This window comes from Pipistrellus hanaki (assembly GCF_964339955.1).
Source record: "Pipistrellus hanaki genome assembly, chromosome: 17".
NCBI lineage: Eukaryota > Metazoa > Chordata > Mammalia > Chiroptera > Vespertilionidae > Pipistrellus > Pipistrellus hanaki.
This window is the reverse complement of record NC_140519.1, coordinates 39,909,246-39,933,815: the sequence shown is the minus strand read 5'-3', so window position 1 is coordinate 39,933,815 and position 24,570 is coordinate 39,909,246. Positions and strand designations below refer to the sequence as shown.

General features: G+C 36.6%; 1 protein-coding gene across 4 annotated transcripts in view; it reads left to right on the top strand.

Moving 5' to 3' along the window:
- UBR5 (ubiquitin protein ligase E3 component n-recognin 5) overlaps positions 1–24,570 on the top strand; it is a 103,504-nt gene that overhangs the window by 66,099 nt on the left and 12,835 nt on the right. For all 4 annotated transcript variants that reach the window (XM_084864490.1, XM_084864489.1, XM_084864491.1 and 1 more), the window contains exons 26-49: positions 508–605; positions 1,409–1,557; positions 2,063–2,154; positions 3,244–3,390; positions 3,521–3,639; positions 3,743–3,869; positions 3,959–4,088; positions 5,804–5,964; positions 6,080–6,319; positions 9,190–9,313; positions 9,866–9,977; positions 11,265–11,396; positions 11,954–12,211; positions 12,747–13,015; positions 13,365–13,576; positions 14,272–14,502; positions 14,958–15,031; positions 16,392–16,564; positions 16,669–16,782; positions 17,715–17,935; positions 19,518–19,638; positions 19,730–19,828; positions 22,324–22,567; positions 24,280–24,391. In XM_084864490.1, coding sequence (XP_084720616.1) covers positions 508–605; positions 1,409–1,557; positions 2,063–2,154; positions 3,244–3,390; positions 3,521–3,639; positions 3,743–3,869; positions 3,959–4,088; positions 5,804–5,964; positions 6,080–6,319; positions 9,190–9,313; positions 9,866–9,977; positions 11,265–11,396; positions 11,954–12,211; positions 12,747–13,015; positions 13,365–13,576; positions 14,272–14,502; positions 14,958–15,031; positions 16,392–16,564; positions 16,669–16,782; positions 17,715–17,935; positions 19,518–19,638; positions 19,730–19,828; positions 22,324–22,567; positions 24,280–24,391 — 3,759 coding nt within the window. The remainder of the gene's footprint in view (positions 1–507; positions 606–1,408; positions 1,558–2,062; positions 2,155–3,243; positions 3,391–3,520; positions 3,640–3,742; positions 3,870–3,958; positions 4,089–5,803; positions 5,965–6,079; positions 6,320–9,189; positions 9,314–9,865; positions 9,978–11,264; positions 11,397–11,953; positions 12,212–12,746; positions 13,016–13,364; positions 13,577–14,271; positions 14,503–14,957; positions 15,032–16,391; positions 16,565–16,668; positions 16,783–17,714; positions 17,936–19,517; positions 19,639–19,729; positions 19,829–22,323; positions 22,568–24,279; positions 24,392–24,570) is intronic.

Below are 24,570 nucleotides of genomic sequence, written 5' to 3'. Positions count from 1 at the left end.
AGAAGTGGCAGCTGCTGTGGCAGATGAGAGGAGGCGGCACATGTCTGAGGTTGGGATTTTGGAAATTCCAGGAGGGAGTAGAAATTCAATAAAGAATAGTGAAGGCATGTGTGTAAGAGAAAATACATAATAATAGCTAGCGCGTGTTGAGTACGTATTATTTGGCAGGCATTGTACTAAAAGCTTTTTAAGTAATTTATGTAATCCTCATCACAATCTCATGAGATAGATAGAGCCTTATTCCTATTTCCACGTTTAAAGAGTTGGTTTGACCCCAGACCCTTGCTGGTCAATAGTGTCACTAAAGGCTAAGAAAGGCGAGCACGGTTTAGAGACACGGCGGCTTTCTTTCTTAAATGAGATCATATGAGATCAGAAAATTCTTTGAGTGGTGGGACATTACTTAACAAGACATAATTAGTTGTTGCATCATGAACATGTCTTTTATAAACAGAAGGAAAAGTAATTGATAATTAATATTTTTATGTTCAATTTTTCTCATTTTAGGGATGCAAGGGGAATGACTCCATTTATGTCAGCTGTAAGTGGCCGAGCTTACCCAGCTGCAATTACCATCTTAGAAACAGCCCAGAAAATTGCAAAAGGTAATTTATTTCAAGTCTAAATGAGCTGCATATTTTTAAATTTGAATAGATTATCTTCTGTACACATTTATTCAAATCTGATTTCTGTATATGGAAATGATGTGATTGATTAGAAATTATCAAGATAATTATTTTGTGCATGTATATGTTAGGGTTTGTGTGTAAAATTCATGTTTACACTTTTTTCAAGTGAGTTATATATTCTAAGTTTCCATCAAAAAGCAGCTGGTATAGACTTCTTAAATTTCAAAAAGTTTCCATAATATATAATGTAATAACCTATCTTTAGAAAATAAAGATGAATTATTGATAGAATTTGTCAGTGGTTAAAATGGTGTTAGTGATAACATAGAAGTTACAGGTCAGATATCTTATTCTTCTTCTGACTTGGAATACTTGCTTAATAGAAAACATTAAGGAATATCAGTTCCTGTCATCTAGCCTTTAAAAGATTGAAATAGTTACCCTCTTTAAAATACTGGCTATAAATACTTGATATGATTGTCTATACTTTGATAAATAGGTTGGACTTGATTCTTAACTGCATAACTCAGAGCTAAGGACTAAGGTGGCTGATGGCTGATGTGTGGTGCATTTGTATTGTCCTCTAATGTGGTTATGACATAGTTACACTTTGCACAGAATTGACTGGTTTTCCTTGCATGTTGACTTTGTATACCAGGTGATTGTTTTTTTTATTAATATGTAGTAGTTTCTTATTTATACTATGTAAACGTTAGAGCTTTTCCATTTGAGGAAAGTAGCAGATGGCTGTGATTAAGTCCTTTCTTTAATCTTTGTAGCTGAAGTATCTTCAAGTGAAAAAGAGGAAGATGTTTTTATGGGAATGGTTTGCCCATCAGGCACCAACCCTGATGACTCTCCTTTATATGTCTTATGTTGTAATGATACCTGCAGTTTTACATGGACTGGAGCAGAGCACATTAACCAGGCAAGTTATTTTACATTTTTCTACGTTTACACTATCTTCAGGTTTTCTTTTTTTCCCCTATTGCAAGTCTGATATTTCCTGTTACTCTGAGTTATAAAATTCTCTCAAGAGAATTAATTTTTATTTAATTCCTAAATAAACGAAGAAGAGAAGTTGATTAACTTAGTTATGGGATATCATGAAATTGAGAAATCTTCAGTGGGTAGTATAATCTGGTCCACCACTCTTGATGTAGACTTTATAGCTATAATTCTCTTTTTGAGATGGTATAAATTATTTTTGTCCACTGGTAGAATATGATTATATGATTTACATTTGTCCAATATTATAAAATGTATATTCACTATAACATCTATTACTTGGTTTCCAGTTTTTATTGCTCTGCTATCATCATTGAAATGTTTTCGAATATGTCAGAAGTAATTTTATATATATATATATAATATATAATATACATATATATGTATGATTGTGCGTTTTATTGAAGTATACCTTTTAATTTTAGGATATTTTTGAGTGTCGAACGTGTGGCTTGCTGGAGTCACTCTGCTGCTGCACAGAATGTGCCAGGGTTTGCCATAAAGGCCATGATTGCAAGTGAGTACAAGTCTGGTTTACTCTGACACTGCAAACTGCTTACATTCCTATTGCTGCATTAAAATGATCTGTGCCAAGTCATGTTTTGTTGCATAGTTCAGAAGGTGTGAGGTTTTATCATCTAGTCCTCTTTAAGGCAGTTTATATATTAGGATGTGGCTCATGATTTAAAGTGTACTTTGAATTGTTTGTTCTTTAAAGAAACGGAGGCTTATATGCAAAGGAATATGTGGTCATACATGTGACTAGGATCTAATTAATCTTTCGAGATGTAGTGATAGGATGATTTTGACTGTATTCTCCAATCTTAGGTCCCTTGTAGCAAGAAATCACATTTAAGAGAATCAAAGTGGGTGTTAAACTAAAGATGGTAATCTTTCAATTCAGTAGTCGAGTTGCCATGCCTAGTTTGTTAGTTTTCATAGATCTGAGAAGCAATAAGTACCCGAGTGCCTTAGAGCCTCATAGGAACATGAGCGTAAGTGGTGCAGTTGGCTAGGTGTTATAGGTAAGAGAGACTGGTTTGTAAAAACCACCTATTCTGCTTTAAAATAAGCAGATACGTAGCACAAGTGGAAAATTTTATATATATTAATACTTAAGATTTTTATTCAAAGAATTTTGGCTGTTTGTTTACCTTATTTTAAGCATCTAAAATTTATCATTTGTATTCTTTGATCACTTACTCAGTGGTCTCACTGTGCCAGAAGTTTGGGTAGTGGTGGACACAGTTAGTCCCTGTCCTCACAGGGTTGACACTCCTGTCAGAGGACACAAGCAAGAAACATCTGCCCATAGGGTTTTGGATCTTCCTATGTGGAGGCACATAGGAAGATCACATAAACTTCCCTGGGGCTGTGGGGAGATAGGGAACACATTCCAGAGGAAGTGACTATACTGAGTCATTTTTGAGATACCTCTTCTCATAAGAGTTTTGTGTAATTCTTGTTACATATATTTTAACAATTGCTCTTTGCATTCAAAAATTAATAAGAGTTCTGTTTGGTTCAATGCCTCCCTAATTTCAATATAATGCTTGTGTCTTTTAAAAATTTTCAATTTTTATACTCGTGTATGAATGCTTTCTAGACTCAAACGGACATCACCAACAGCCTATTGTGATTGCTGGGAGAAATGTAAATGCAAAACTCTAATTGCTGGACAGAAATCTGCTCGTCTTGATCTACTTTATCGCCTGCTCACTGCTACTAATCTGGTCACTCTGCCAAACAGCAGGCAAGTGGGATTTTTAGGACATAAATTAGGTTGAAAAAGCACTGCACACTTGAGTGCTGTCCCCAGCTGCCCCCTCTCCCTCCTCCCCCCACACACACAGTCCCCCTCACAACAGTGTTCTGTTTTGTAGGGGAGAGCACCTGCTATTGTTTTTAGTGCAAACAGTTGCAAGGCAGACAGTAGAGCATTGCCAGTACAGACCACCTCGGATCAGGGAGGATCGTAACCGAAAAACAGCCAATCCCGAAGGTGAGTAAATTTTAGTCATGAAAAACATCCACATATGAAAAGTGGATTTTTTTTTTTTTTTTTTTTTTTTTTTTTTTTGGTCTTACCCATTACTTCGTTTTAGATTCAGATATGCCTGATCATGACTTAGAGCCCCCAAGATTTGCCCAACTTGCGTTGGAACGTGTTCTACAGGACTGGAACGCTTTAAAATCTATGATTATGTTTGGGTCACAGGAGAATAAAGATCCGTATGTATTCATTAAATTGTTTTTAGATTTATCTGCTTCCCGTGTTAGTGTAGGCAGTTACAGTGCCTTCTCTTTCCTTCCCCATTCAGTCTCAGTGCCAGCAGTAGAATAGGCCACCTTTTGCCAGAAGAGCAAGTGTACCTCAATCAGCAAAGTGGCACGATTCGGCTGGACTGTTTTACTCATTGCCTTATAGTCAAGTGTACAGCAGATATCTTGGTAAGTCCAAGTCAGTCCTTTGAATGTTTATTTAATGCACATGACTCAAGTTGTTTTTCTTACTTAGCTTCCCATAATTTTACTAGCCCAAATTCTTAAGTACTATTAAGCTCTAATTAAACAGTACATTAAGGGGAATGGAATTTTTGGGTGATTTAAATGTCTGAGTTAACAGCAGAAGCTCCTTTCATTCTAAGTAAATTCCTAAAAGGTGTTAAAAATGCAACAGTGTAAAAATGATTGGAGTAGTGTTCAAATGAATAGTAACTTGGTGCAAATGTTTTAAGTATCCTTTTTGCTGTGAAATTAAAAAAGGATATAAACTATAAAAACCAGTGTGAGGTTATGGTAAAGACACACTTACACTGATGAGTGGCATTGTATTTGGCTCTCTTTTGGAAAACAGCTTAGAAATGTCAAGAGCCATAAAAACATTGCCGCCAGAACTTGTTATCTATATATGTAAAAGCCTAAGTGACTGGCTGGTAGCTGTGATGCAAAATGACCATCAGAGGGCAGACACAGGAGCTTATGAGCAACAGCAATGTTGCAGATTGCGCTTGGTACTCCAGGCCCTCTCGGGGGATGTCAGACTGCCAGCTTCAGCCTGATCCCCACAGGCCAGGCTGAGGGATCCCACCTGACAGAGGGACCCTGCTCACTCAGCAGATGCCCTTCGAGTCCTGGCGCCACCCCAGGTGTGGCCAGCTGGGGAGGGACCGTGGGAGGTTCGCTCCAGGCTTGTCTGGCCCTTCTCGCTCAGTCCCACCCTCCTGGCCACCTTTTAATTTACTTTCAATGTGCATGAATCTGTGCACTGGGCCTCTAGTAAGGTAATAATTTATGATAGGAGAAAGAAAAAGTGTCATAATATAAAATTAAAAAACAAAATACTTTATGGATCTTCTCTATGGATGAATGAATCAACTTGGAGTTAAACCACTACTGAATGTAATGTAGTAATTACAAATAAGGATCATTTTGTCAGGCCAATATGGCTCAGTTGATTGAGCATTGTTCCATGTACCAAGAGGTCACTGGTTAGATTCGCAGTTAGGGCACATGCCAAGGATGTGGGCTTAATCTCCAGTAGGGGGGCGTGCAGGAGGCAGGTGATGAGTGTTTCTCTCTCATCAATGTTCTATCTCTCTCAAATCAATAAAAATATATTTTTAAAAACATTAATAAAAGATATTTGAATTAAAAATAAAAATAACGGTTAAATAACATTAAAAAACACACACCAGAAAATAACATGAAATTGGGTTTCCTCTATAATTGATACTTATATGGTAGTCTATGCATAGAAATGGAACTAGAAAGTAATAATAGTTAAGTAATAGGGATGGGATTATATACTTATTCATACAAATAGTTAACTCTACTTAGCTGCTTCAATAAGTACTGTATAGCGAATGAAATATACTCATCCTCTGACCTGACATAATTGGTATTGTTCTTCTAAATATTAATTGCTATCCATAGGACTGAGAGACTGAACACAAGAAGTCAGACATCTGAGACTTATAGGCCAAGTACTGATCAGCATATCTAATAAACTAATCACTAACTTTGTAAATGTTTTGGTTAATTTATTTGGAGATTTTTATTATAAAATGTAAACATTGAAAAGGGTTGGAACTTTTTACTTAACGAAAGTCTAAAGATCTTTTGCGATGTCTCCACACTAATGGAGTGGTTATAATTTCTTAAAGCTTCTGGATACCCTCCTGGGCACTCTAGTGAAAGAACTCCAAAACAAGTACACACCTGGACGCCGGGAAGAAGCCATTGCTGTGACAATGAGGTTTTTGCGCTCAGTGGCAAGAGTTTTTGTTATCCTCAGTGTGGAAATGGCTTCATCCAAAAAGAAAAAGTAAGGCATCCCTTGTGATTTTGACATTTGCATTATTTTGCACAAACTTTTTGTGAAACTGAAATGTATATGAAAAGATTCATAAAAGATTCCTATATCTTCCTTTTTGCTCTAGCAACTTTATCCCGCAGCCAATTGGAAAATGCAAGCGTGTATTCCAGGCCCTGCTGCCTTACGCAGTGGAAGAATTGTGCAATGTAGCAGAGTCACTGATTGTTCCTGTCAGAATGGGAATTGCTCGCCCAACAGCACCTTTTACTCTGGCTAGTACCAGCATAGATGCCATGCAAGGCAGTGAGGAGTTATTTTCAGTGGAACCACTACCACCACGACCATCATCTGATCAGTCTAGCAGGTGAATATCTACCTGGTAACAGATTCTGATTAATTCTTTCTCTGGAAATGTCACATTTGACTTATGAAAACCTTTGCACGAGCATGCAGATGGTGTACATGATCATTTGTATATCAAATGGTGAAGATTTTAATTTGTTTGGAACGTAAGTATAAAAATTATACTTACCTCCATGTCTAATAGACATATAGCTGTGGGTTTTCGTTTTGGTTTGGAAAGGCACTATTATTATTATTTTTTTAAAATATATTTTATTGATTTTCTACAGAGAGGAAGGGAGAGGTATAGAGAGCTAGAAACATCGATGAGAGAGAAACATAGACCAGCTGCCTCTTGCGCACCCCCTACTGAGGATGTGCCCGCAACCAATGTACATTCCCTTGACCAGACTTGAACCTGGGACCTTTCAGTTCACAGACCGACGCTCTATCCTAGGGGTGTCGAACTCAATCAGAGAAGGGGCCAAAATCTAAAATCCAGCCTAAATTGCGGGCCGAATGGTTTACTGAACAGTCATAAACTGACAATGTCATAAACTGACAGCGGAGTGCAGTGATGACAGCGCGGTGCGGGCCACATTGCAAGGCCTTGTGTTTGACACATGTGCCTATCCACTGAGCCAAACCGGTTTCGGCGGAATGGCACTATTTTTATGAGGTCATTACAGTAGCCTGCTAAGAAACATTATTTAAGACTTCTCTAGACATAGTTACTTTCTGTTTTTTTCTTATCTTTAAGTTATAGCCTGTTGGAAGGCCAAGTTAAAGAATGAAAAGATAACTTTCTCTGTGTCCAAAGGCTGGGGCTAGGGAGCACAAGTTATGTAAATAACAATCAGAATGACAGAATTTTAAAACATTCTCTACAACAGTCATATTAACTATATTACTTTATAATATAGAAGTCCTTCATTGTAATACAGTACAATCACTCCTTCGCATAGGCTGTCTGCTGACCAGGGTTCCGAGCATGTCTTAAATAAAACCTATACACTTGACCAGTCTCTGGGATTTCTCGTGGGTTAGATGATAGTTGGTGTTTACCACTACATTGAGTATAAATTCTTAAGTTCAATTGTTTTGCTTTTCTGTTGCTTCCTCCCACCTCTTTCAAACTCTTATGTCTTTATTCATTCATTTGTCTCTACTCCGTCTCTGTGCCTCATATAATAATTGTCACTGAACGTTTAGTATGAACTAGGAACTTTCCTAGGCATTATAGATGTATTACCTGTGTAGTGGTACCCAATAACAGTTAGGCACCACTATCACTCCAGTTTTAAAAGGGAGGAAACCGAGGCTCAGAGAGGTTACAGGTTCAACAGCTATTGATGTTTAAAAATATTTAAAAATCTAGACAGGTGTTTTCCTTTGCTGTTACATTAGGCAGAGTAGAGAGAGAAATTGCTACTTGGTGCTTACTGATAGTGTTGAAGTATTGGATTGACTGACACTGAAGCCCACCCTCCCCTAAAGTGCAAATTGCAGCTCCAAACTCTCCTGAGTGCAGGCTTGTAGGTAGAAGTATCTGAAAAGACGTTCTTCCCGTCTCCACCTTGCTGATAGAGGATAAGTCTCTTGAAATCTGTTGTCCTTTCTTGATTTATGTTTGGCTCATGTATATGATAGAAGAGAGGATTTCTCTGATGAAACTTCCTATTTTGCTCAGACCCCAGGCTGTCTTCTGTGAAAACTGTGGCTCCTTTAACCATTCCAGTCCAAGAGACATGTTTCTTGAAGGCTGTGTCTCAGTTGATAATTTTTCATGTGTAACTGGTTTGATTTTGTTTTGCAAAGCAGCTGAAGTGATGAGATTTAAAATCTATAGTAATAAAAGCATAATATGCTAATAATTAGACCAGATGTCCTTCCCGAGGAAGCCAGGGCTGTGAGGGAAGCCTGGGTCTTGGGTGCCTGTTGGCGGCTGGAGGGGAGCCGGTGCTGGCAGCTGGGGAAAGGAGGGCCTGCTCTTGCACGAATTTGGTGCATTGGGCCTCTAGTCTGTAAATAAAGGATAATAGGTGGGTCACAGGGTAATTTAGCCCCTACCTGCATTTTAAGCTGCACTCTCTGCTTTCTCCATTTTTATTTATTTTTAAATAATGGAGGCTTCTGTCCTTCCTTGGCTGTTTCTCAATTTGATTTTTAGGAAAGTAACATTATTTTGTCACCCACCTTTCATTGTGATTCTATTTTAACATCACACTTTTGAATTGATGTGTTCCCTCATATACACCCAGCAAGTCAAAGGTTAATAAGTTGATGCAAAGTAGTAATGTCAGGTCTCTTAAAGAGTGAATTATTTAAAGTAAGCACACTTTTGTTAATGGATGAATGCTTCTTGAAGCCTTTGGAAATTAAGAACTGCTGGTGTTGAAAGCAACAGAAAAGGGAAAACTTCCCTTTAAAATATTTCAGTGTAGGGACTCATGAAAAGTAAAGTAACAACAATTCTGAGCCTGGCCAGTGTTGCTCAGTGGTTGAGTGTTGACCTATGAACCAGGAGGTCATAGTTCGATTCCATTCAGGGCACGTTGCCAAGATGCAAGTTTGATCTCCAGTAGGGGGCGTGTGGGAGTGGACTGATAGATGATTCTCGTAATTACTGATGTTTCTATTTCCCTTTCTCTCTCTGAAATCAGTGAAAACATATCTTTAAAGAAGACCACAATTCTGAGATTTATAAGTTATTCTTTATAGATAAAATAACTTCTTTGGGGTTTATATTTTCTGAGAGACTAGATGAGTTATTACTGGTTTCCAAGAATTTTCAGGCCCAATTTAAAATAGCATTCTAGCAAGTGAATCACACTGAGTAACATTATGTCCGAGGTGTGGCTGCAGTGTACTCTGACCTCCGCTTCCTTACAGCTCCAGCCAGTCTCAGTCGTCCTACATCCTCCGGAACCCACAGCAGAGGCGCATCAGCCAGTCTCAGCCTGTTCGGGGCAGAGATGAAGAACAGGATGACATTGTCTCAGCAGATGTGGAAGAGGTAGTTTTAATTGGAGTAGACAAGAGACTTATTTGGGAGGGGAGGAGGGGAAAGTAGTCATTAGAAGTTAGCTTACTATTGTTCAATGCATTTGGATTTTTGTTTTCATTTGTGGTTATACATCTTAAAAATATTTTAATAGTGCTTGATTTACTGAGTAATAGGAAATTGGAAACATAACTTGTTTTAACTTAAGGATTAATAGAAAAGATATTCTTAATGTTAAAAAGTTGTAGTAGTTTTGTGCAATGTATTTGAAGTAGAGAGAAAACTACATATTTTGGGGGTAAAGTTTATAATTGCAAAAGTTAAAAAAACTATACATTGTTATAGTTCTAATTTTGAGGTTCTATAGATAGGCAATAATTATAAACATTGAGATAGGTCAACATAACTTTTGGTAGCAAATTGTCACTAGCAAATGAAGAGTTCAGTTCCCTGTACTTAGGGATCCTTGTGTTCTCGTTGACTAATTGCTGTGGAGGAGCAACATTGGTAGAGAAGTAGGTTTGTTATATGCTTTGATGGTCTACAAGTAAGTTCTGGATTTAGGTTGAGGTGGTAGAAGGTGTGGCTGGAGAAGAGGACCATCATGATGAACAGGAAGAACATGGGGAAGAAAATGCTGAGGCTGAGGGCCAACATGATGAGCATGATGAGGACGGTATGCACGTTATTTGAGAAATTTTTCAGTATGAGTAAATCAGGTACCTTAAAGAGAGATTTTAATGCAGAGAAAAGCCCATTTAGCAAATTGTTCACCGTATTTTCTGCCAAGGGATTCTATAACATGTTTCAACTGTTAGGAGGTGGTATGTGTGTATAGATACAAACAGTTGTTTGTATGGAAAAATAATACAATAATTAATAATAATACAAGAATAAATTCTGTTTTATGTGCTTACAACTATTAACCTACTTTTGCCCCACTATGTACATGTACATATATGCATAGATACACATATATTACACATACAAATGTGCATGTAAATATACTTATGCATGCACATACATGTGTATACATGTATGCATATATATGCCTATATTTATAACATAATTATCTTCCTCTCTACCTTTTGGTTTGTCACTTTTTTTAAATGAGGCTTTTAGAAATTAAAATAATCATAACTCTATTATGAGACATTTGGAGATTAGAGAAAAAGAAAACATATGGCCTATAATGCCAGCTGTATACTAACAGTTTGTATTTTACTTTCAGTCCTACCCTGTACTGCCCTATTCCCATTCGTGTCCTTTAGATATTGTATATGACATTTTTGTGACTTTCTTTTTAACTTGAAAATAATCATTTTGGCCTTTTTGCTACATAGTTATCTTAACCATTTTGGGTGGGTGGGGGGGTATTTATTTATTTATTTATTTTTTTACTTTTTTATTAAATTATTATCTGCGTATTTTACCATTGCCGCCCCCCCCCAATCTTAACCATTTTTATCAGTAGTCATAGAATAGACTTTTTTTTTTTTTTTTTTTGGAACTAGCTTTATTGCAATATAACTAATGTACAATAAATGGCACATATTTAAAATTTTTCATTTTGTATGTTTTGATATGTGTATCTACTGTTTTACATAAAGAATAGACATTTTTAACTTCCTTCCCCATAAATGAGAAGGAAGCAGTGGGCCTAGCTCAGAGCTCTTCTCCCTGCTGCAGTCGTCTGCTCAACACTTTTTACATACGACTCTGCAGGGCAGACCTGAATTGCTGTGTGATAATCCACTTAATGCCGTAGTTCACCTAGGCATCCTTTCCCTGCATACAGGACGTTATGCTCACTGTAGTGCATCTGTCCCTTCCCTTTGCCTCTTCTTTTCCCCCTTTTACTTTCTTAGTTCCCTCCCTTATGATATTCTGACTTAGAAGACCCAGTCTGGACCCACAGGGAGTTTGTACTTCTTTTTTCTTATTATTTAAATGTATTTGCTAGGGAGTGACATGGAGCTGGACTTACTAGCGGCAGCTGAAACAGAAAGTGACAGTGAAAGCAACCATAGCAACCAAGATAATGCCAGTGGGCGCAGAAGTGTTGTCACTGCAGCAACTGCTGGCTCAGAAGCAGGTATGGCGCCTTAACCCAACAGCTCTCACTCACACTAAGACTGTGTATTCAGCATGAATTGCTTAAACTGTATTCTGTTTACTATGCACACGGGTGACAATCTTTTTATAACATCTTTTTTTCCTATAAGATTAGTAAAGAAGGTACTATTATAGTAACTTTTTGCTCTTTTAAATAATGGATTAATTTTAAGGTTCACTTAAAAGATTTTTTTTCTAATTAAATTATTTTAACCCTTTGCACTCCGAACCATTCTGGACACTGGCTACCAGCTACTCGACGCTACTTTGCGAAACGTGCGTTGAATTAACTCAATTCCCCGTAATCACTAATAAACTGCAATGTCCCCTGAGAGGGGACATCCGAGTGATATGCTAGAATTCCGATGTCCCCTGAGAGGGGACAGCGGAGTGCAAAGGGTTAATGTGTTTTGTGGACTGTTGAATACAGCCTGACATTCTATTTAATTCATATATTTTCCTGAATGAGGGGGTACTCTGTAGTTTTAAATGTCAACAAATTCACAATGGTTTTGCTTTTAAAAATTAAAAATTTAGGTGCAAGCAGTGTTCCTGCCTTCTTTTCTGAAGATGACTCGCAGTCAAATGACTCGAGTGATTCCGATAGCAGCAGTAGTCAGAGTGACGACATAGAGCAGGAGACCTTTATGCTCGATGAGCCTTTGGAGAGAACCACGAACAGCTCCCATGCCAATGGTGCTGCCCAAGCTCCCCGGTCCATGCAGTGGGCTGTCCGCAACACCCAGCATCAGCGGGCAGCCAGCACGGCCCCTTCCAGCACCTCCACGCCGGCAGGTGAGTCTGAAAACATATTCCTACAGTGTTGGCTGCATGCTTTTTTTTTTTTTTGAAGTTCCACATGTTCCTCAGAAAACAAATAGTTTCATAATAGTTTTCTAATGTTTTGTTGAGGTCAAATGTAAAAATTATTTCTATATGCTTATACCATGGTTTCTCAATCTTTGAACCATGGCTAAATAATTGTTTATTTTTGTAATTGTGCATTGCATGATGTTAAGCATAATCTGTGTTGTTAGCCACTCACTAAATGTCATTAGCAATCCCTCACTCTTGTGTAACAACCAAAAATGTTTGCATATGTTGCCAAATGTCCCCCCCTTTTGTGGGGGCAGTGGCAAAATTGCCTCTGGTTTATAGTAATTCTTGTCTCCCTTATCATTCCTAAATTAGTGTGGCTTAAAAAAGTTTTTGGCTGTTTCCACATTTGCAAGTACATTTGATCTTTTAGCTTTTTAGAATATGGATAGTGCTCAAGAAACACAGTTAGCAACTGGCATTAGCTTATTGTTCGTTCCTTTTTTCCTTACAGCAAGTTCAGCAGGTTTGATTTATATCGATCCTTCGAACTTACGCCGCAGTGGTACCATCAGCACGAGTGCTGCAGCGGCAGCAGCTGCACTGGAAGCTAGCAATGCCAGCAGCTACTTAACATCAGCAAGCAGCTTAGCCAGGGCTTACAGCATTGTCATCAGACAAATCTCAGACTTGATGGGCCTTATTCCTAAGTATAATCACCTAGTATACTCGCAGATTCCAGCCGCTGTGAAATTGACTTACCAAGATGCAGTGAACTTACAGGTATGAAACCTCTGAAGAGTTACTTGTTCCAATATATTTTTTGGCTGTCAATTATGAGAATTTCAGTATAATGGGAATTAAGGTTACAAATACTTACATGTTTACATAATACTACTACAGTAAGTCTTACCTATAGGTTACCTATAAATTCTTTGACTTTAAGCAAAATGAAACCAATTTTATCATAACACTAATGGATATAAACAAGAGTTAAGTTCCTGTGGTATCACATCAACAAAATGACATTATTCAAGGACCTGCTATGTATTTAATTTAACTTTATTTTGTTAGTTTTAACTGTTTTAGTTTGGTTTTTACAGTTTTAACTATTTTAGTTTGGTCTTCATAGAACTATGTAGAAGAAAAGCTTATTCCCACTTGGAACTGGATGGTCAGTATTATGGATTCTACTGAAGCTCAGCTACGTTATGGTTCTGCATTAGCATCTGCCGGTGACCCGGGACACCCCAATCACCCTCTTCACGCTTCTCAGAATTCAGCACGGAGAGAGAGGATGACCGCACGGGAAGAGGCTAGTTTACGAACCCTTGAGGGCAGACGGTATGAAAGTCTTCAGTTATGCTTATATGTTTCAACAGATCCTTATAGTCTAGAATGTTTTTTACATAAGATCTCAGTTTTTGTTGTGAAGGAGTAATTGAGTTCTTTTTATATTCTAAATACTAGTTTGTTTTTTTATCAGAAACAGTATTTGCAAAAATTTTGTCCTATTCTGTGGGTTGTTTTCACTTTTTTGATGGTGTCCTTTGAAGTACAAAAGTTTTTACTTTTGAGAAAGTCCAGTGCTTTCTCTGTTTTTTTTTAGTTGCTTATGCTTTTGGTGTCATTGGTTCTCACATGTGGTCCCCAGAGTAGCAGCATCAGTATCACCTGAGAACTTGTTAAAAATGCAAATTTGGGGGCCCTACCCAACTTGAGACTATGAGGTTGGGGCCAACTACCCCTTTTAACAAGTTCTCCAGGTGATTTTCATGGATGCTAAACTTTGAGAACTATTGTCTTTAGGGAAGGCATTCCTTCTGCCATTCCCAAGAATGCTAGAATTTCTTTTCTGGACTGTAAATCATACATAATGGTTATATTTCTGAAGCAGAGCCACGGGCTTAATGGATAGTTTAAGCCAGTGGGTAGTTTTTATTTATGGATTGTTTCACTTCCTAATTTTTCATATTTATGATGGTGGTAAATGTTTATGTTCTTTTTGTAAACATTCTCATTTCTTTTTATTCTTCTAGCCGTGCCACATTGCTTAGTGCCCGCCAAGGAATGATGTCGGCTCGAGGGGATTTCCTAAATTATGCTCTTTCTCTAATGCGGTCTCATAATGATGAGCATTCTGATGTTCTTCCAGTTTTGGATGTTTGCTCACTGAAGCATGTAGCATATGTTTTTCAGGCCCTTATATATTGGATTAAAGCAATGAATCAGCAGACAACATTGGATACACCTCAATTGGAACGCAAAAGGTATCCATATTTGCCCTGAGATTGGTTTAAGAAATACTTGCTCAGTGTAGTATTCATTAGTATATTGTCCAATATTTGGAGTAAGGGGAACAGCTTTGCAAAAGAGAAATAGTGCAGGAATATTTCACGTGGGAAAGTGGACTTGAGCATACCCAACCTTATATTTGAGATAGTTTGGTCTGATTGATCATATATTAGAGTTTGTAAAACTACTTCCTCTTCTGTTTCTTGGTGTGATTAGCTTTTTACTTCTATTAAAATCTATTTTGTAATTGTGGCACACATGGTGGTCAGTCTACCATTCCCAAAGTCTGAGACTTTGTCAAAACGTTTGAAATTGTTTAGATCCTTAACAACCCTTTTCATTGTTTTTTGCTTATAATTCCCAACATCTTAAGTTTCTGTTCATATTACACAAAAATGTCATGTAAAACAACTCATTTGTCTTTTTAAAGGACGCGAGAACTCTTGGAACTGGGTATTGATAATGAAGATTCAGAACACGAAAATGATGATGACACCAATCAAAGTTAGTGTACAGAAAATCTAATCTACTGCAAGAAATGGCTGCCTCAGTAGTTTCTCTTCAAGCTTTTTAACTTCATTATTTTCTGTCTGGGTGGGGATTTCTCTCTTCTTCTCTATGTTCTTGCCTTTTCTGTCCATTTTTCCTTATAAAACCTTGCACTATTTTCTTCATAAATAAGAATGATTAAAGAAATGCTATGAACTTTTCAATAATCAGTATTTTTCCTGCATAATCTTTGCATCTATCCTGTACATTTCTTAGTTTTATTTTTACTCTTAAGTAAAGTGTGTAGGCATTGCAATAAAATCTTGGCAGAACCTTTGTTAATATTGATGGAAATAGAATTAGTAAAGAAGATGAGAAATACTAATTATGACTCCCAAATGTAAAAATCTGTAACAGTTAATGTAATAAAAAGAAAGTATTCCAAACTCAAGGAATTTGGGGGATTTTCTTCAGTTTATTTGTATTTTTCAGCTATTCAAGTGGAATTAAAAAAAAAATTTTTTTTAATGGGGTCATTTAGTCCACTTGACCCTTATTATCAGCTAGCACTTTCACTCAACCTAGGGAAAGACAACTGAGCTAACTGGTAGTTTTTTAGTGCCCAGCCGTTGCTTCCTATTGTTTTCAGAGCACACAGGAAGCCCCTCTCAAAGTTTAATTAAGCGGAGTTGTTGTGCTGACTTCCTATTGGGATTCATGAGTGCCCAGAGAATTTCTCTGTCTTCTTAGAGAGGAAGCAGAACTTACCAGTAAGCAAATGCTCAAATTTCAGCTCCTGACCATCTCTTTTTGGAGTCATGTGAGCCCAGGTCATGAATATGCTTAGGAATCTGCCTCTATTTAGGTTTGACTCTCTATAGAGAGATAAAGAGAAGGATATGGGGAACTTCCACATAATACAAAATGGGGCAATAGCCGAAACTGGTTTGGCTCAGTGGATAGAGCATCGGCCTACGGACTGAAAGGTTCGATTCCAGTCAAGGGCATGTACCTTGGTTGCGGGCACATCCCCAGTAGGCAGCTGATCGATGATTCTCTCTCATTGATGTTTCTAACTCACTAACCCTCTCTCTTCCTCTCTGTAAAAAAAAATTAATAAAATATATTTTTTTAAAAATGGGGCAATATTTGTTACTGCTAATTATTTTTTAAAATATACATAACAAAATTTACCATTATTACCCTTTTAAACTGCCAAAAGCTTAAATTATCACTTAAAAATACTATATTATTTTTGAGTGCCATTAGAATTTATAGAGGTAATGGGAATTTTGGATTGAGCAGATTCTTTTACCCTTCCCCAGTGATTAAATAATTTTTCTAAAGACCATACATTTCATCTCTTTATGTTTAGGTGCTACTTTGAATGATAAGGATGATGACTCTCTTCCTGCAGAAACTGGCCAAAATCATCCATTTTTCCGACGCTCAGATTCCATGACATTCCTTGGGTGTATACCCCCAAATCCATTTGAAGTGCCTCTGGCTGAAGCCATCCCCTTGGCTGATCAACCACACTTGTTGCAGGTGATTTAAATTAACTGGTATTCAGCTTTTTTTTTTTTTTTTTTAATTGACTTTAGTTTTTTCAAATATACAGAGTAACTAGAATATTTCTGTTAAAATTGCAGCCAAATGCTAGAAAGGAGGATCTTTTTGGTCGACCAAGTCAAGGTCTTTATTCTTCATCTGCCAGTAGTGGGAAATGCTTAATGGAGGTTACAGTGGATAGAAACTGCCTTGAGGTAAGATAGTAAAAATCTTTGCAATACAATATTTGTAAATAAGCATTTTTCGATTTTTGGAAATGCATTAATTTAGAATATTGTATTTCCTCAAGTAATAGAAGTATCAGAAATTCCCGTTCTGTGTTAACAACAGGAATTCCAGCTGTTTCGTTAGCCAGCTTTGAGACTACATTGTGCTATGTCAGGTTATTTCATCAATAAACTAGTTCTTCCTATTTTACAGTTTATTGTTGTAATGTTCCTGAAAATTTAAATTCATATGACATATATGAATACATACTCTCTCTATATATGAGCATGTATAATAATTAGCTTGAATTTTTTCTTTTTGAACTTAGAATGTGAATAAATAAGGTAATATTAATAATTTGTTAAATAATTCTATCTTCTAAGCACTGTCTCAATTAATCCTTATAGCCATGTTGGGCTGATTATCTTGATTTTATGGGTAATAAATTCAGGCTTGGAGAGATTACATAAATTTCATGTGATAATGTCTATTGTTATACAGCTGGTTAAGTGAAAGATCTAGATTTTAGATGAAAGTCTGGTTTGAGAGCCTAAAATTATTCTGTACTGAATGTCCAATGAAAAAATAATATGTTTAAGAGCAGGCATCGAAGAAATTTAGTTGAATAGAATTTTTTATTAAATAAATGATAAAAATACTGAAGATGCATAAGAGACTTAATAACCACAGACAGTACAGAGATTCTTTTAAAAGTTCGTGGGGGCTGCTGTGGTAGATGCACTGGACTTGGGGATCAGTGAGAGGAGTCAGACAGACAAGAAATAGCTGCCATCTTTATAGGTGAAGTGCCAGAAAGGAATTCTATCACTTGCATGTGATTGCTATGGAATACTAGCTAGCAATTGAAAACAAAATCTAGTTTTTTTAATGTGCAACTTTTAAATATAAAAATTCATAGGTTCTTCCAACTAAAATGTCTTATGCTGCCAACTTGAAAAATGTAATGAACATGCAAAATCGGCAAAAAAAGGAAGGGGAAGAACAGAATGTGGTGCCAGAAGACGCCGAGAGTGCAAAACCAGGGCCATCTGCTCATGATCTTGCTGCACAGCTGAAAAGCAGTTTGCTGGCAGAAATAGGACTGACTGAAAGTGAAGGGCCACCGCTTACATCTTTCAGGTATTTGCTAAGCGAAAATAATTTTTCTGTTGTATTATGTACTTTTATGGCTATGATATAATTGTAAGAATTTTTATTTAGAAGTTTTAGTTTTATTTCAGTGTAATAGTATAATTAAATGTTATTTTAGATGTTTGTGTTTTCTTAGGTTATAAGTAGAAATTTAAATACTGAACTTTAGTTTTATGGATTTTTGTCTTTTTGTGACTGTGTCAGTGGTGGGCATTATGATTTTCTCACTTAGAGGAGATTCTAAGACTGGTTTTTAATGTTTAGTACTAAGTTAAAGTATATATATTAGAGGCCTGATGGCCCTCACAGCTCCAGAAGGACTTCTGGAAGGTTATTCAGCTGTCCAGTCTAATTAGCATATTATGCTTTTATTATATATCCATGTCAAATGACCAGTTGTAGACTTATTTCCAGCAGCTCAGTTAAGGGGGCACATGTGAATAACTAGAAAGGTTTCTACATTTGTGGTTCTCACGCATACTTGAAGTTCGTCGCCAGGTCCACAGTTGGACACTCTCTTGCAAGAGATAGGCTCTTTGCTTTCCCAATAAAAATTTGCCAGTATGCACTGTGGCTCAATATGGCTAATCACCAAATGATTTATAGATTATTTGCTATATATATATATATATATATATATATATATATATATATATATAGCAGAGTTTTTTGCTTACATAATATCAGATAATATTTTTGCTTAGGAGGAATTAAACTAGTTTAGGAAACTGTCTATACTTTAGGAAACTATATATAAATACATGACCTAACAACCATAAAAGGCAAGGGAGAATTACGGACTAGAAGGCCCAAGTTTCCTAGAAACAGTATGGCTTGAGCCGAGGTGATTAGAATGCATAGAAGCAGGTGGACTGATAGAAGAATTAGAGGTAGGGAGACAAGTTAGAAATCTGTTATTAGTTCTGGTTAGTGGTTTAAAAAAAAAAAAAAAAGGCTGACGTAGATTGTTGCTTATGCTTTTGGGGTGGGGGACAATTGGAAAGGAAATCATGGAAAGGAAGGAGATGCTCATAAAGGCCTTACCTTGATCACTGGAGGAACTCGGGGAAGAAAAGTTAAAATTGTTTCATGGTGGTGCAGTAAGGAAGTACATGTGACTACTGAAAGAAGTCTGGAGGCAATGTCACTGTAGCAGAGCCATCATCGGTTTACCATGCTGAGTTGAGTTGAGTGTCATTGGAGTGGTGTTATATTTAACATAGTAGAAATTCTGATCCATTGTGAAAATGTGAATTAGAGAGGTTATGGGAATCACCTAGATAGGGATAGACATTGATTTTGAAAGAGAAGAGGTAAAATGAAAGTTGAAAATAGAAGGTAGTCTACCGATGTATCCTTACTTAAAAGACAGCAGGAAAAATTGAGTAAAAATGAGATGTTCTGTGAAGAAGTAGCTATAGAAAGTTCTTCATTAGAGAAGATATGGTTTAAAATACTTAAAGCCTCAGAATATTAAAAGACTAAGTAAATTACTGCCATTGGCCAAAAGTCAGGGAATTTTTAGAGTTGGCTAAATTACTTCCCCCTTCTCCCCTTAAACTTCCTGCAGGCCACAGTGTAGCTTCATGGGGATGGTTATTTCCCACGACATGCTACTAGGACGCTGGCGCCTCTCCTTAGAACTGTTTGGCAGGGTGTTCATGGAAGATGTGGGAGCGGAGCCTGGATCAGTATGTATTTTGAGTACTTTACATTCTATTTTGTCTCTAAAAATGTACTTCAGATAATAATTCTGTCATGCATTTTTTTTTTTTTTTTAAGATCCTAACTGAATTGGGTGGTTTTGAGGTAAAAGAATCAAAATTCCGAAGAGAAATGGAAAAGCTGAGAAATCAGCAGTCAAGAGATTTATCACTAGAGGTAAAGGTATTTAGAATTTCTTATGCTATACATATAGTATGCCATTTATATTAAGTTTAAAAACAAAAATTAATCTTGCTTAGGGATATGTGCTGTATAAATCAAAATTTAAAGAAAATAAATGGTGATTACCACATTTAGAAATAGTGGCTGTCTCTGGCAGTTAGCTTCCTAGCATCCTCTAGTGATGATGAGTGAGTTTTTTGTTTCAGTTTCTCTCTCTCTCTCTCCCCCTCTCTCTCCCTCTCTCTCCCTCTCCCCCCCCCCTCTCTCAGTATCATTAAGAACACATGAATTTAAATGTTTTTGATGGGCTTATTTCATTAAGGATATTATTCCAATTGATGCTCCAATTGTCTCTTCTTTAACTAGTGGGAGTCTGATTCTTTTTTGGCTCTTGAGTCCTTTTGACATGAATCATCTTTGATAACTTCCTTACTTTTTGGTATGTCTCATCTTGTATATACCCCATCACAGACCTTACTTAAGTTAACCATTTCTTCAAGAAGTCCTTGTTCCTTCTGGTAAGAAATTGTATTTCGAGATTAAAATCTGGGCTCGCTGCCTCCTAGGGTGGTCATTGATTCTAGGCCTTTTGAATGGAGAGAGCTGGGAAATGCTTTTTAACAAACAAAAAAAGCAAACAGAAGAAGAAGAAAATTATGTTCATCCTGATAATCTCAATCAAATTTAAGATTAGGGACCACAAGGTTTTTTTGTTTATTTTCACCTCTTAGTCTTTATTGCCTTATCTTCTAAACTGAATATCCAAATTCTCAACAACACTGATAACTTCACTCATTTGCTTTTATCTTATAGCATACACATATCAGTCTGAAAACTACAGTGTCAACACTACCACGAAGTTACTATTGAAAATAGCTTAAGATGTATTTGCAGATTTTTGTCCTTAGAGCATATCCAGTTGGAGATGTACAGTCAAATTACTTTGTTTTCAACTTATTTGAAGTAATTTATCTTTATGTAGTTTTGCTACTATCTCCATATAATTGGGACCTTTTGTTTTATTTTGCTTTCAGCTTTTAGGGATTGCTTTCTCCTTTTATTTTTTTTATTTTTCATATTGAATGTAAAATATTTGCAATGTTGCAAGGTCAACTCTACAAAGAAGATTTATGTATTCAGAGAAATCTAGTTTCCATTCCTATTTTTATCTCTTTTACATGTCCCCTGCCCTTCAGGTTTTAAATTAAAGTTTATTTCCCTCCTCACTTTAAAAATTTATACTCATGCATGTGTATTCATTACCTTTCTCTCTCCCATTTCCCACCCCGACCATGCTATACATTTTACTCCATCTTTCTTTTACCAGTAAAGCGTATATCCTAGAGATAAAGCCTTAATTGCATGTAGAGATATTCTGCCTTCCTATTACAGCTATTTAGTCCTAGTGTACTGCTAGGACATTGTGTGATTGTATCTGATTTTTTTTTTTTTTTTTTTTTTCAAAGTCAGTCTATTGATAGGCATTTTGATTTGTTTCTAGTCTTTTTGCTGTTACAGTAACGAGCGTGATGAGTAAGCCTCCGGTGTATCTCTTGTGGGCTAGTGTATCTTATATTTTACCTAGGTTGAGAGATTCCTAGACATTGAACCTAGATATGGGTCAAAGGGCATGTGCACGCATAATTCTGCCAAGAATTGGCAAACACCCCGCATAATGGTTGTATATTTTTACACTTTCAACATCGATACGAGAATAGTTTTGCCAGCATTTTGTCAAATTTTTAGGCTTTATCAATCTGACAGATTAAGAAGTGGAATTATAGTATAGTTTCAATTTATGTTTCTCTTACAAATAAGTTAGACATTGTCTCATATATTTAAGGATATTTCTTTTTTGTATGAATTCTTTGTTTATGTATCTTGCCCATTTTTTTCCTGTTTAAGTGGTTGGTTTTTTAGAATCACATTGTCTTTAGGCGATAATGCATACAACTCATGAATATGTATCTTTGTATTAGAAAGTACAAAAATTTTCCCTAGTTGTCGTTTCCTTTAACTTTGTGTGTGATGTTCCATATTTTCTCTTAGTATTTGCTATTTTTAAATTTCTTTTCACACTTCAGATCTACTTGCAGTTTATTCTAGTGCATTCCAAAATTGAATGAATTGCTGTTTCTAGTAGACCTTTTAAGAAAATGTTTCTAGTAGACCTTTTAAGATAATAACATTATATTATCTAACATAATTCCATTATCCTGATTTAATACAAGACACTCTTGTATACTTTTGAATGTGTTTATTTGGAATGTATACGTTCTGAGGACTTAATTACTTTTGTTAGTTATTTAAATCAGCGGTTGCCAACCTTTTGGACCCCACAGACCACCAGTGGTCAGCGGACCATCAATTGGCGACCGCTGATTTAAATTATCAAGAAAAAGCTAAAATTAGATGTTCAGATGTTACATTGAAAATCTTTAGGATGGTTTCCAGCACTGAATTTATTACTTTTTGATATGTTTTTGTAGGTGGATCGGGATCGAGATCTTCTTATTCAGCAGACCATGAGGCAGCTGAACAATCACTTCGGGCGAAGATGTGCCACCACACCTATGGCTGTGCACAGAGTGAAAGTCACATTTAAGGACGAGCCAGGAGAGGGCAGTGGCGTAGCACGAAGTTTTTATACAGCCATTGCACAAGCGTTTTTGTCAAATGAAAAATTGCCAAATCTAGATTGTATCCAAAATGCCAACAAAGGCACTCATACAAGTAAGTACTTGACAGATAGCAAATAACATAAAAATCTTTTCTTATTTGATTGAAACAGTGATAATTATAGTTATACGTATTTATAGTGAGAGAACTTCAATATACATTTGCATTTTTATATGCTTTCATTCTAGATTAATGATTTAATCTTGTTTACACTATTCTAATTTACAGTTTAGGAGTTTGCCCTTTTGTCACATATATTTTCCTTAATGTTGATGAAAATTATAACTTCTCATTTTAGTTGTTACAGGTTTAGGGGTGGTAGGTTGTAAGATCCATGGTAAATTTCGTAAAGTAAAACAAAGATCCATGGTAATATACAAGTTCGGCCTCTTATGTTTAATTAGTACAGATACTTGAGAAGAAATCATGACCCCCAGAGCAGAGCTATTGAATGGATGCTTTATAGCACATGTGTCAAACACAAGGCCCGCGGGCCAAATCCAGCCCGCCAGGCCTTGCAATGTGGCCCGCACTCCGCTGTCAGTTTATGACATTGTCAGTTTATGACTGTTCAGTAAACCATTCGGCCCGCGATTTAGGCTGGATTTTAGATTTTGGCCCCTTCTCTGATTGAGTTCGACACCCCTACATAGAGTTGCTACTGGCTCCCAGTAAGATAATGGAGCTTGGCAACCAAATGTAGATTGGTTGACCTGTGTCACTAACCTCACTGTTTGTATTGTGGTAGTGAGATTTCTACTAACATTTTGGTGTAAGCTCTTTTACCTCCTTTGAGTAGCTGCGCTTGGGGATTAGAACTTCTGCCTAAATTTCAAGATTCCAATTAGCAAATAAAAAAGTGAAAATTGCAAAAGGCGTGAGTAGGTGATAATTGGTCATTCATGAATAGGGGACAGAATGTTATCAGTTCTGTAGGGGGAGGATATAATAATTGAGGGGAAGAGGGAGTTACTAAGAAAATCCTGTATTTCACCTGGGCTGTAGATGCATTTTATTGGTATTCTCTAAACCACCACTGTAGAGGCTGAATGAGCTCTAGAGAGGACTGAGAATGAAAAGATGGGGAGCGTACCCCAGCCGTTCATCATTAGTTTTACCATTTGACTTTCTATTTATAATAATGAAAGCATAATATGCTAATTAGATCGGACCGCCGAACAACCTTCTGGACATCCTCCAGACTACCTTCTGGATGAAGCTGGGGCCGCCAGGGCCGAGCCCCTTGCACAAAATTCGTGCATCAGGCCTCTAGTAATCTTATAATAAGAAATTGGCAAATGTAAATGAGAAACCTGGGGAGTCGTAATAATTCAAAAATAACTTCTGCATATTCTTTGGAAACCATACTCAGGCTTATATTTATAGTTTTAAAAAGAATAATAGTCAATGTTCTGGATAGCCTATAATAGATAAAATACAAATGATAGGGAAGATGTTCGAATATGATTCTAATCCTGAAAGAAATGTCAGCATTATGTATGGTGAAACTAACATAGCCCAGTTGCTACATATTATTTCACAGCTTTGATGTGACAAAAGAGGAAAAATTCATTAAACACATACTGAACACCTAATATATGCTAGATACATTCTGCACGATCACCCCAACCCTTAATACCATAGGGAGAGTGATGCTCTAAAGCAGTTATGTCTTTCTTACTATGTTAGGTCATGTCCTCACATTGATTTCAAAGTAGTTGAAATTACATTTATCTAAACAAAGTGTATTTCATATTTCCTTCCAGGTTTAATGCAAAGATTGAGGAACAGAGGAGAGCGGGATCGGGAAAGGGAGAGAGAGAGGGAAATGAGGAGAAGTAGTGGCTTGCGAGCAGGTTCTCGGAGAGATCGGGATAGGTGAGATAATTTTGTATCTTTTGTTGAATTCTATCTTTTTGGAAGAATTGAAGGCAGGTTTGTAAATAAAGAATTTTAATTATGGACTATTTTTTAGAAAATTAAAGTTAATATTTGGGTATATACATAATAACTAAAATAATCTCACCATTTTAAAAATGTTCTTTAAAAACTCAGGG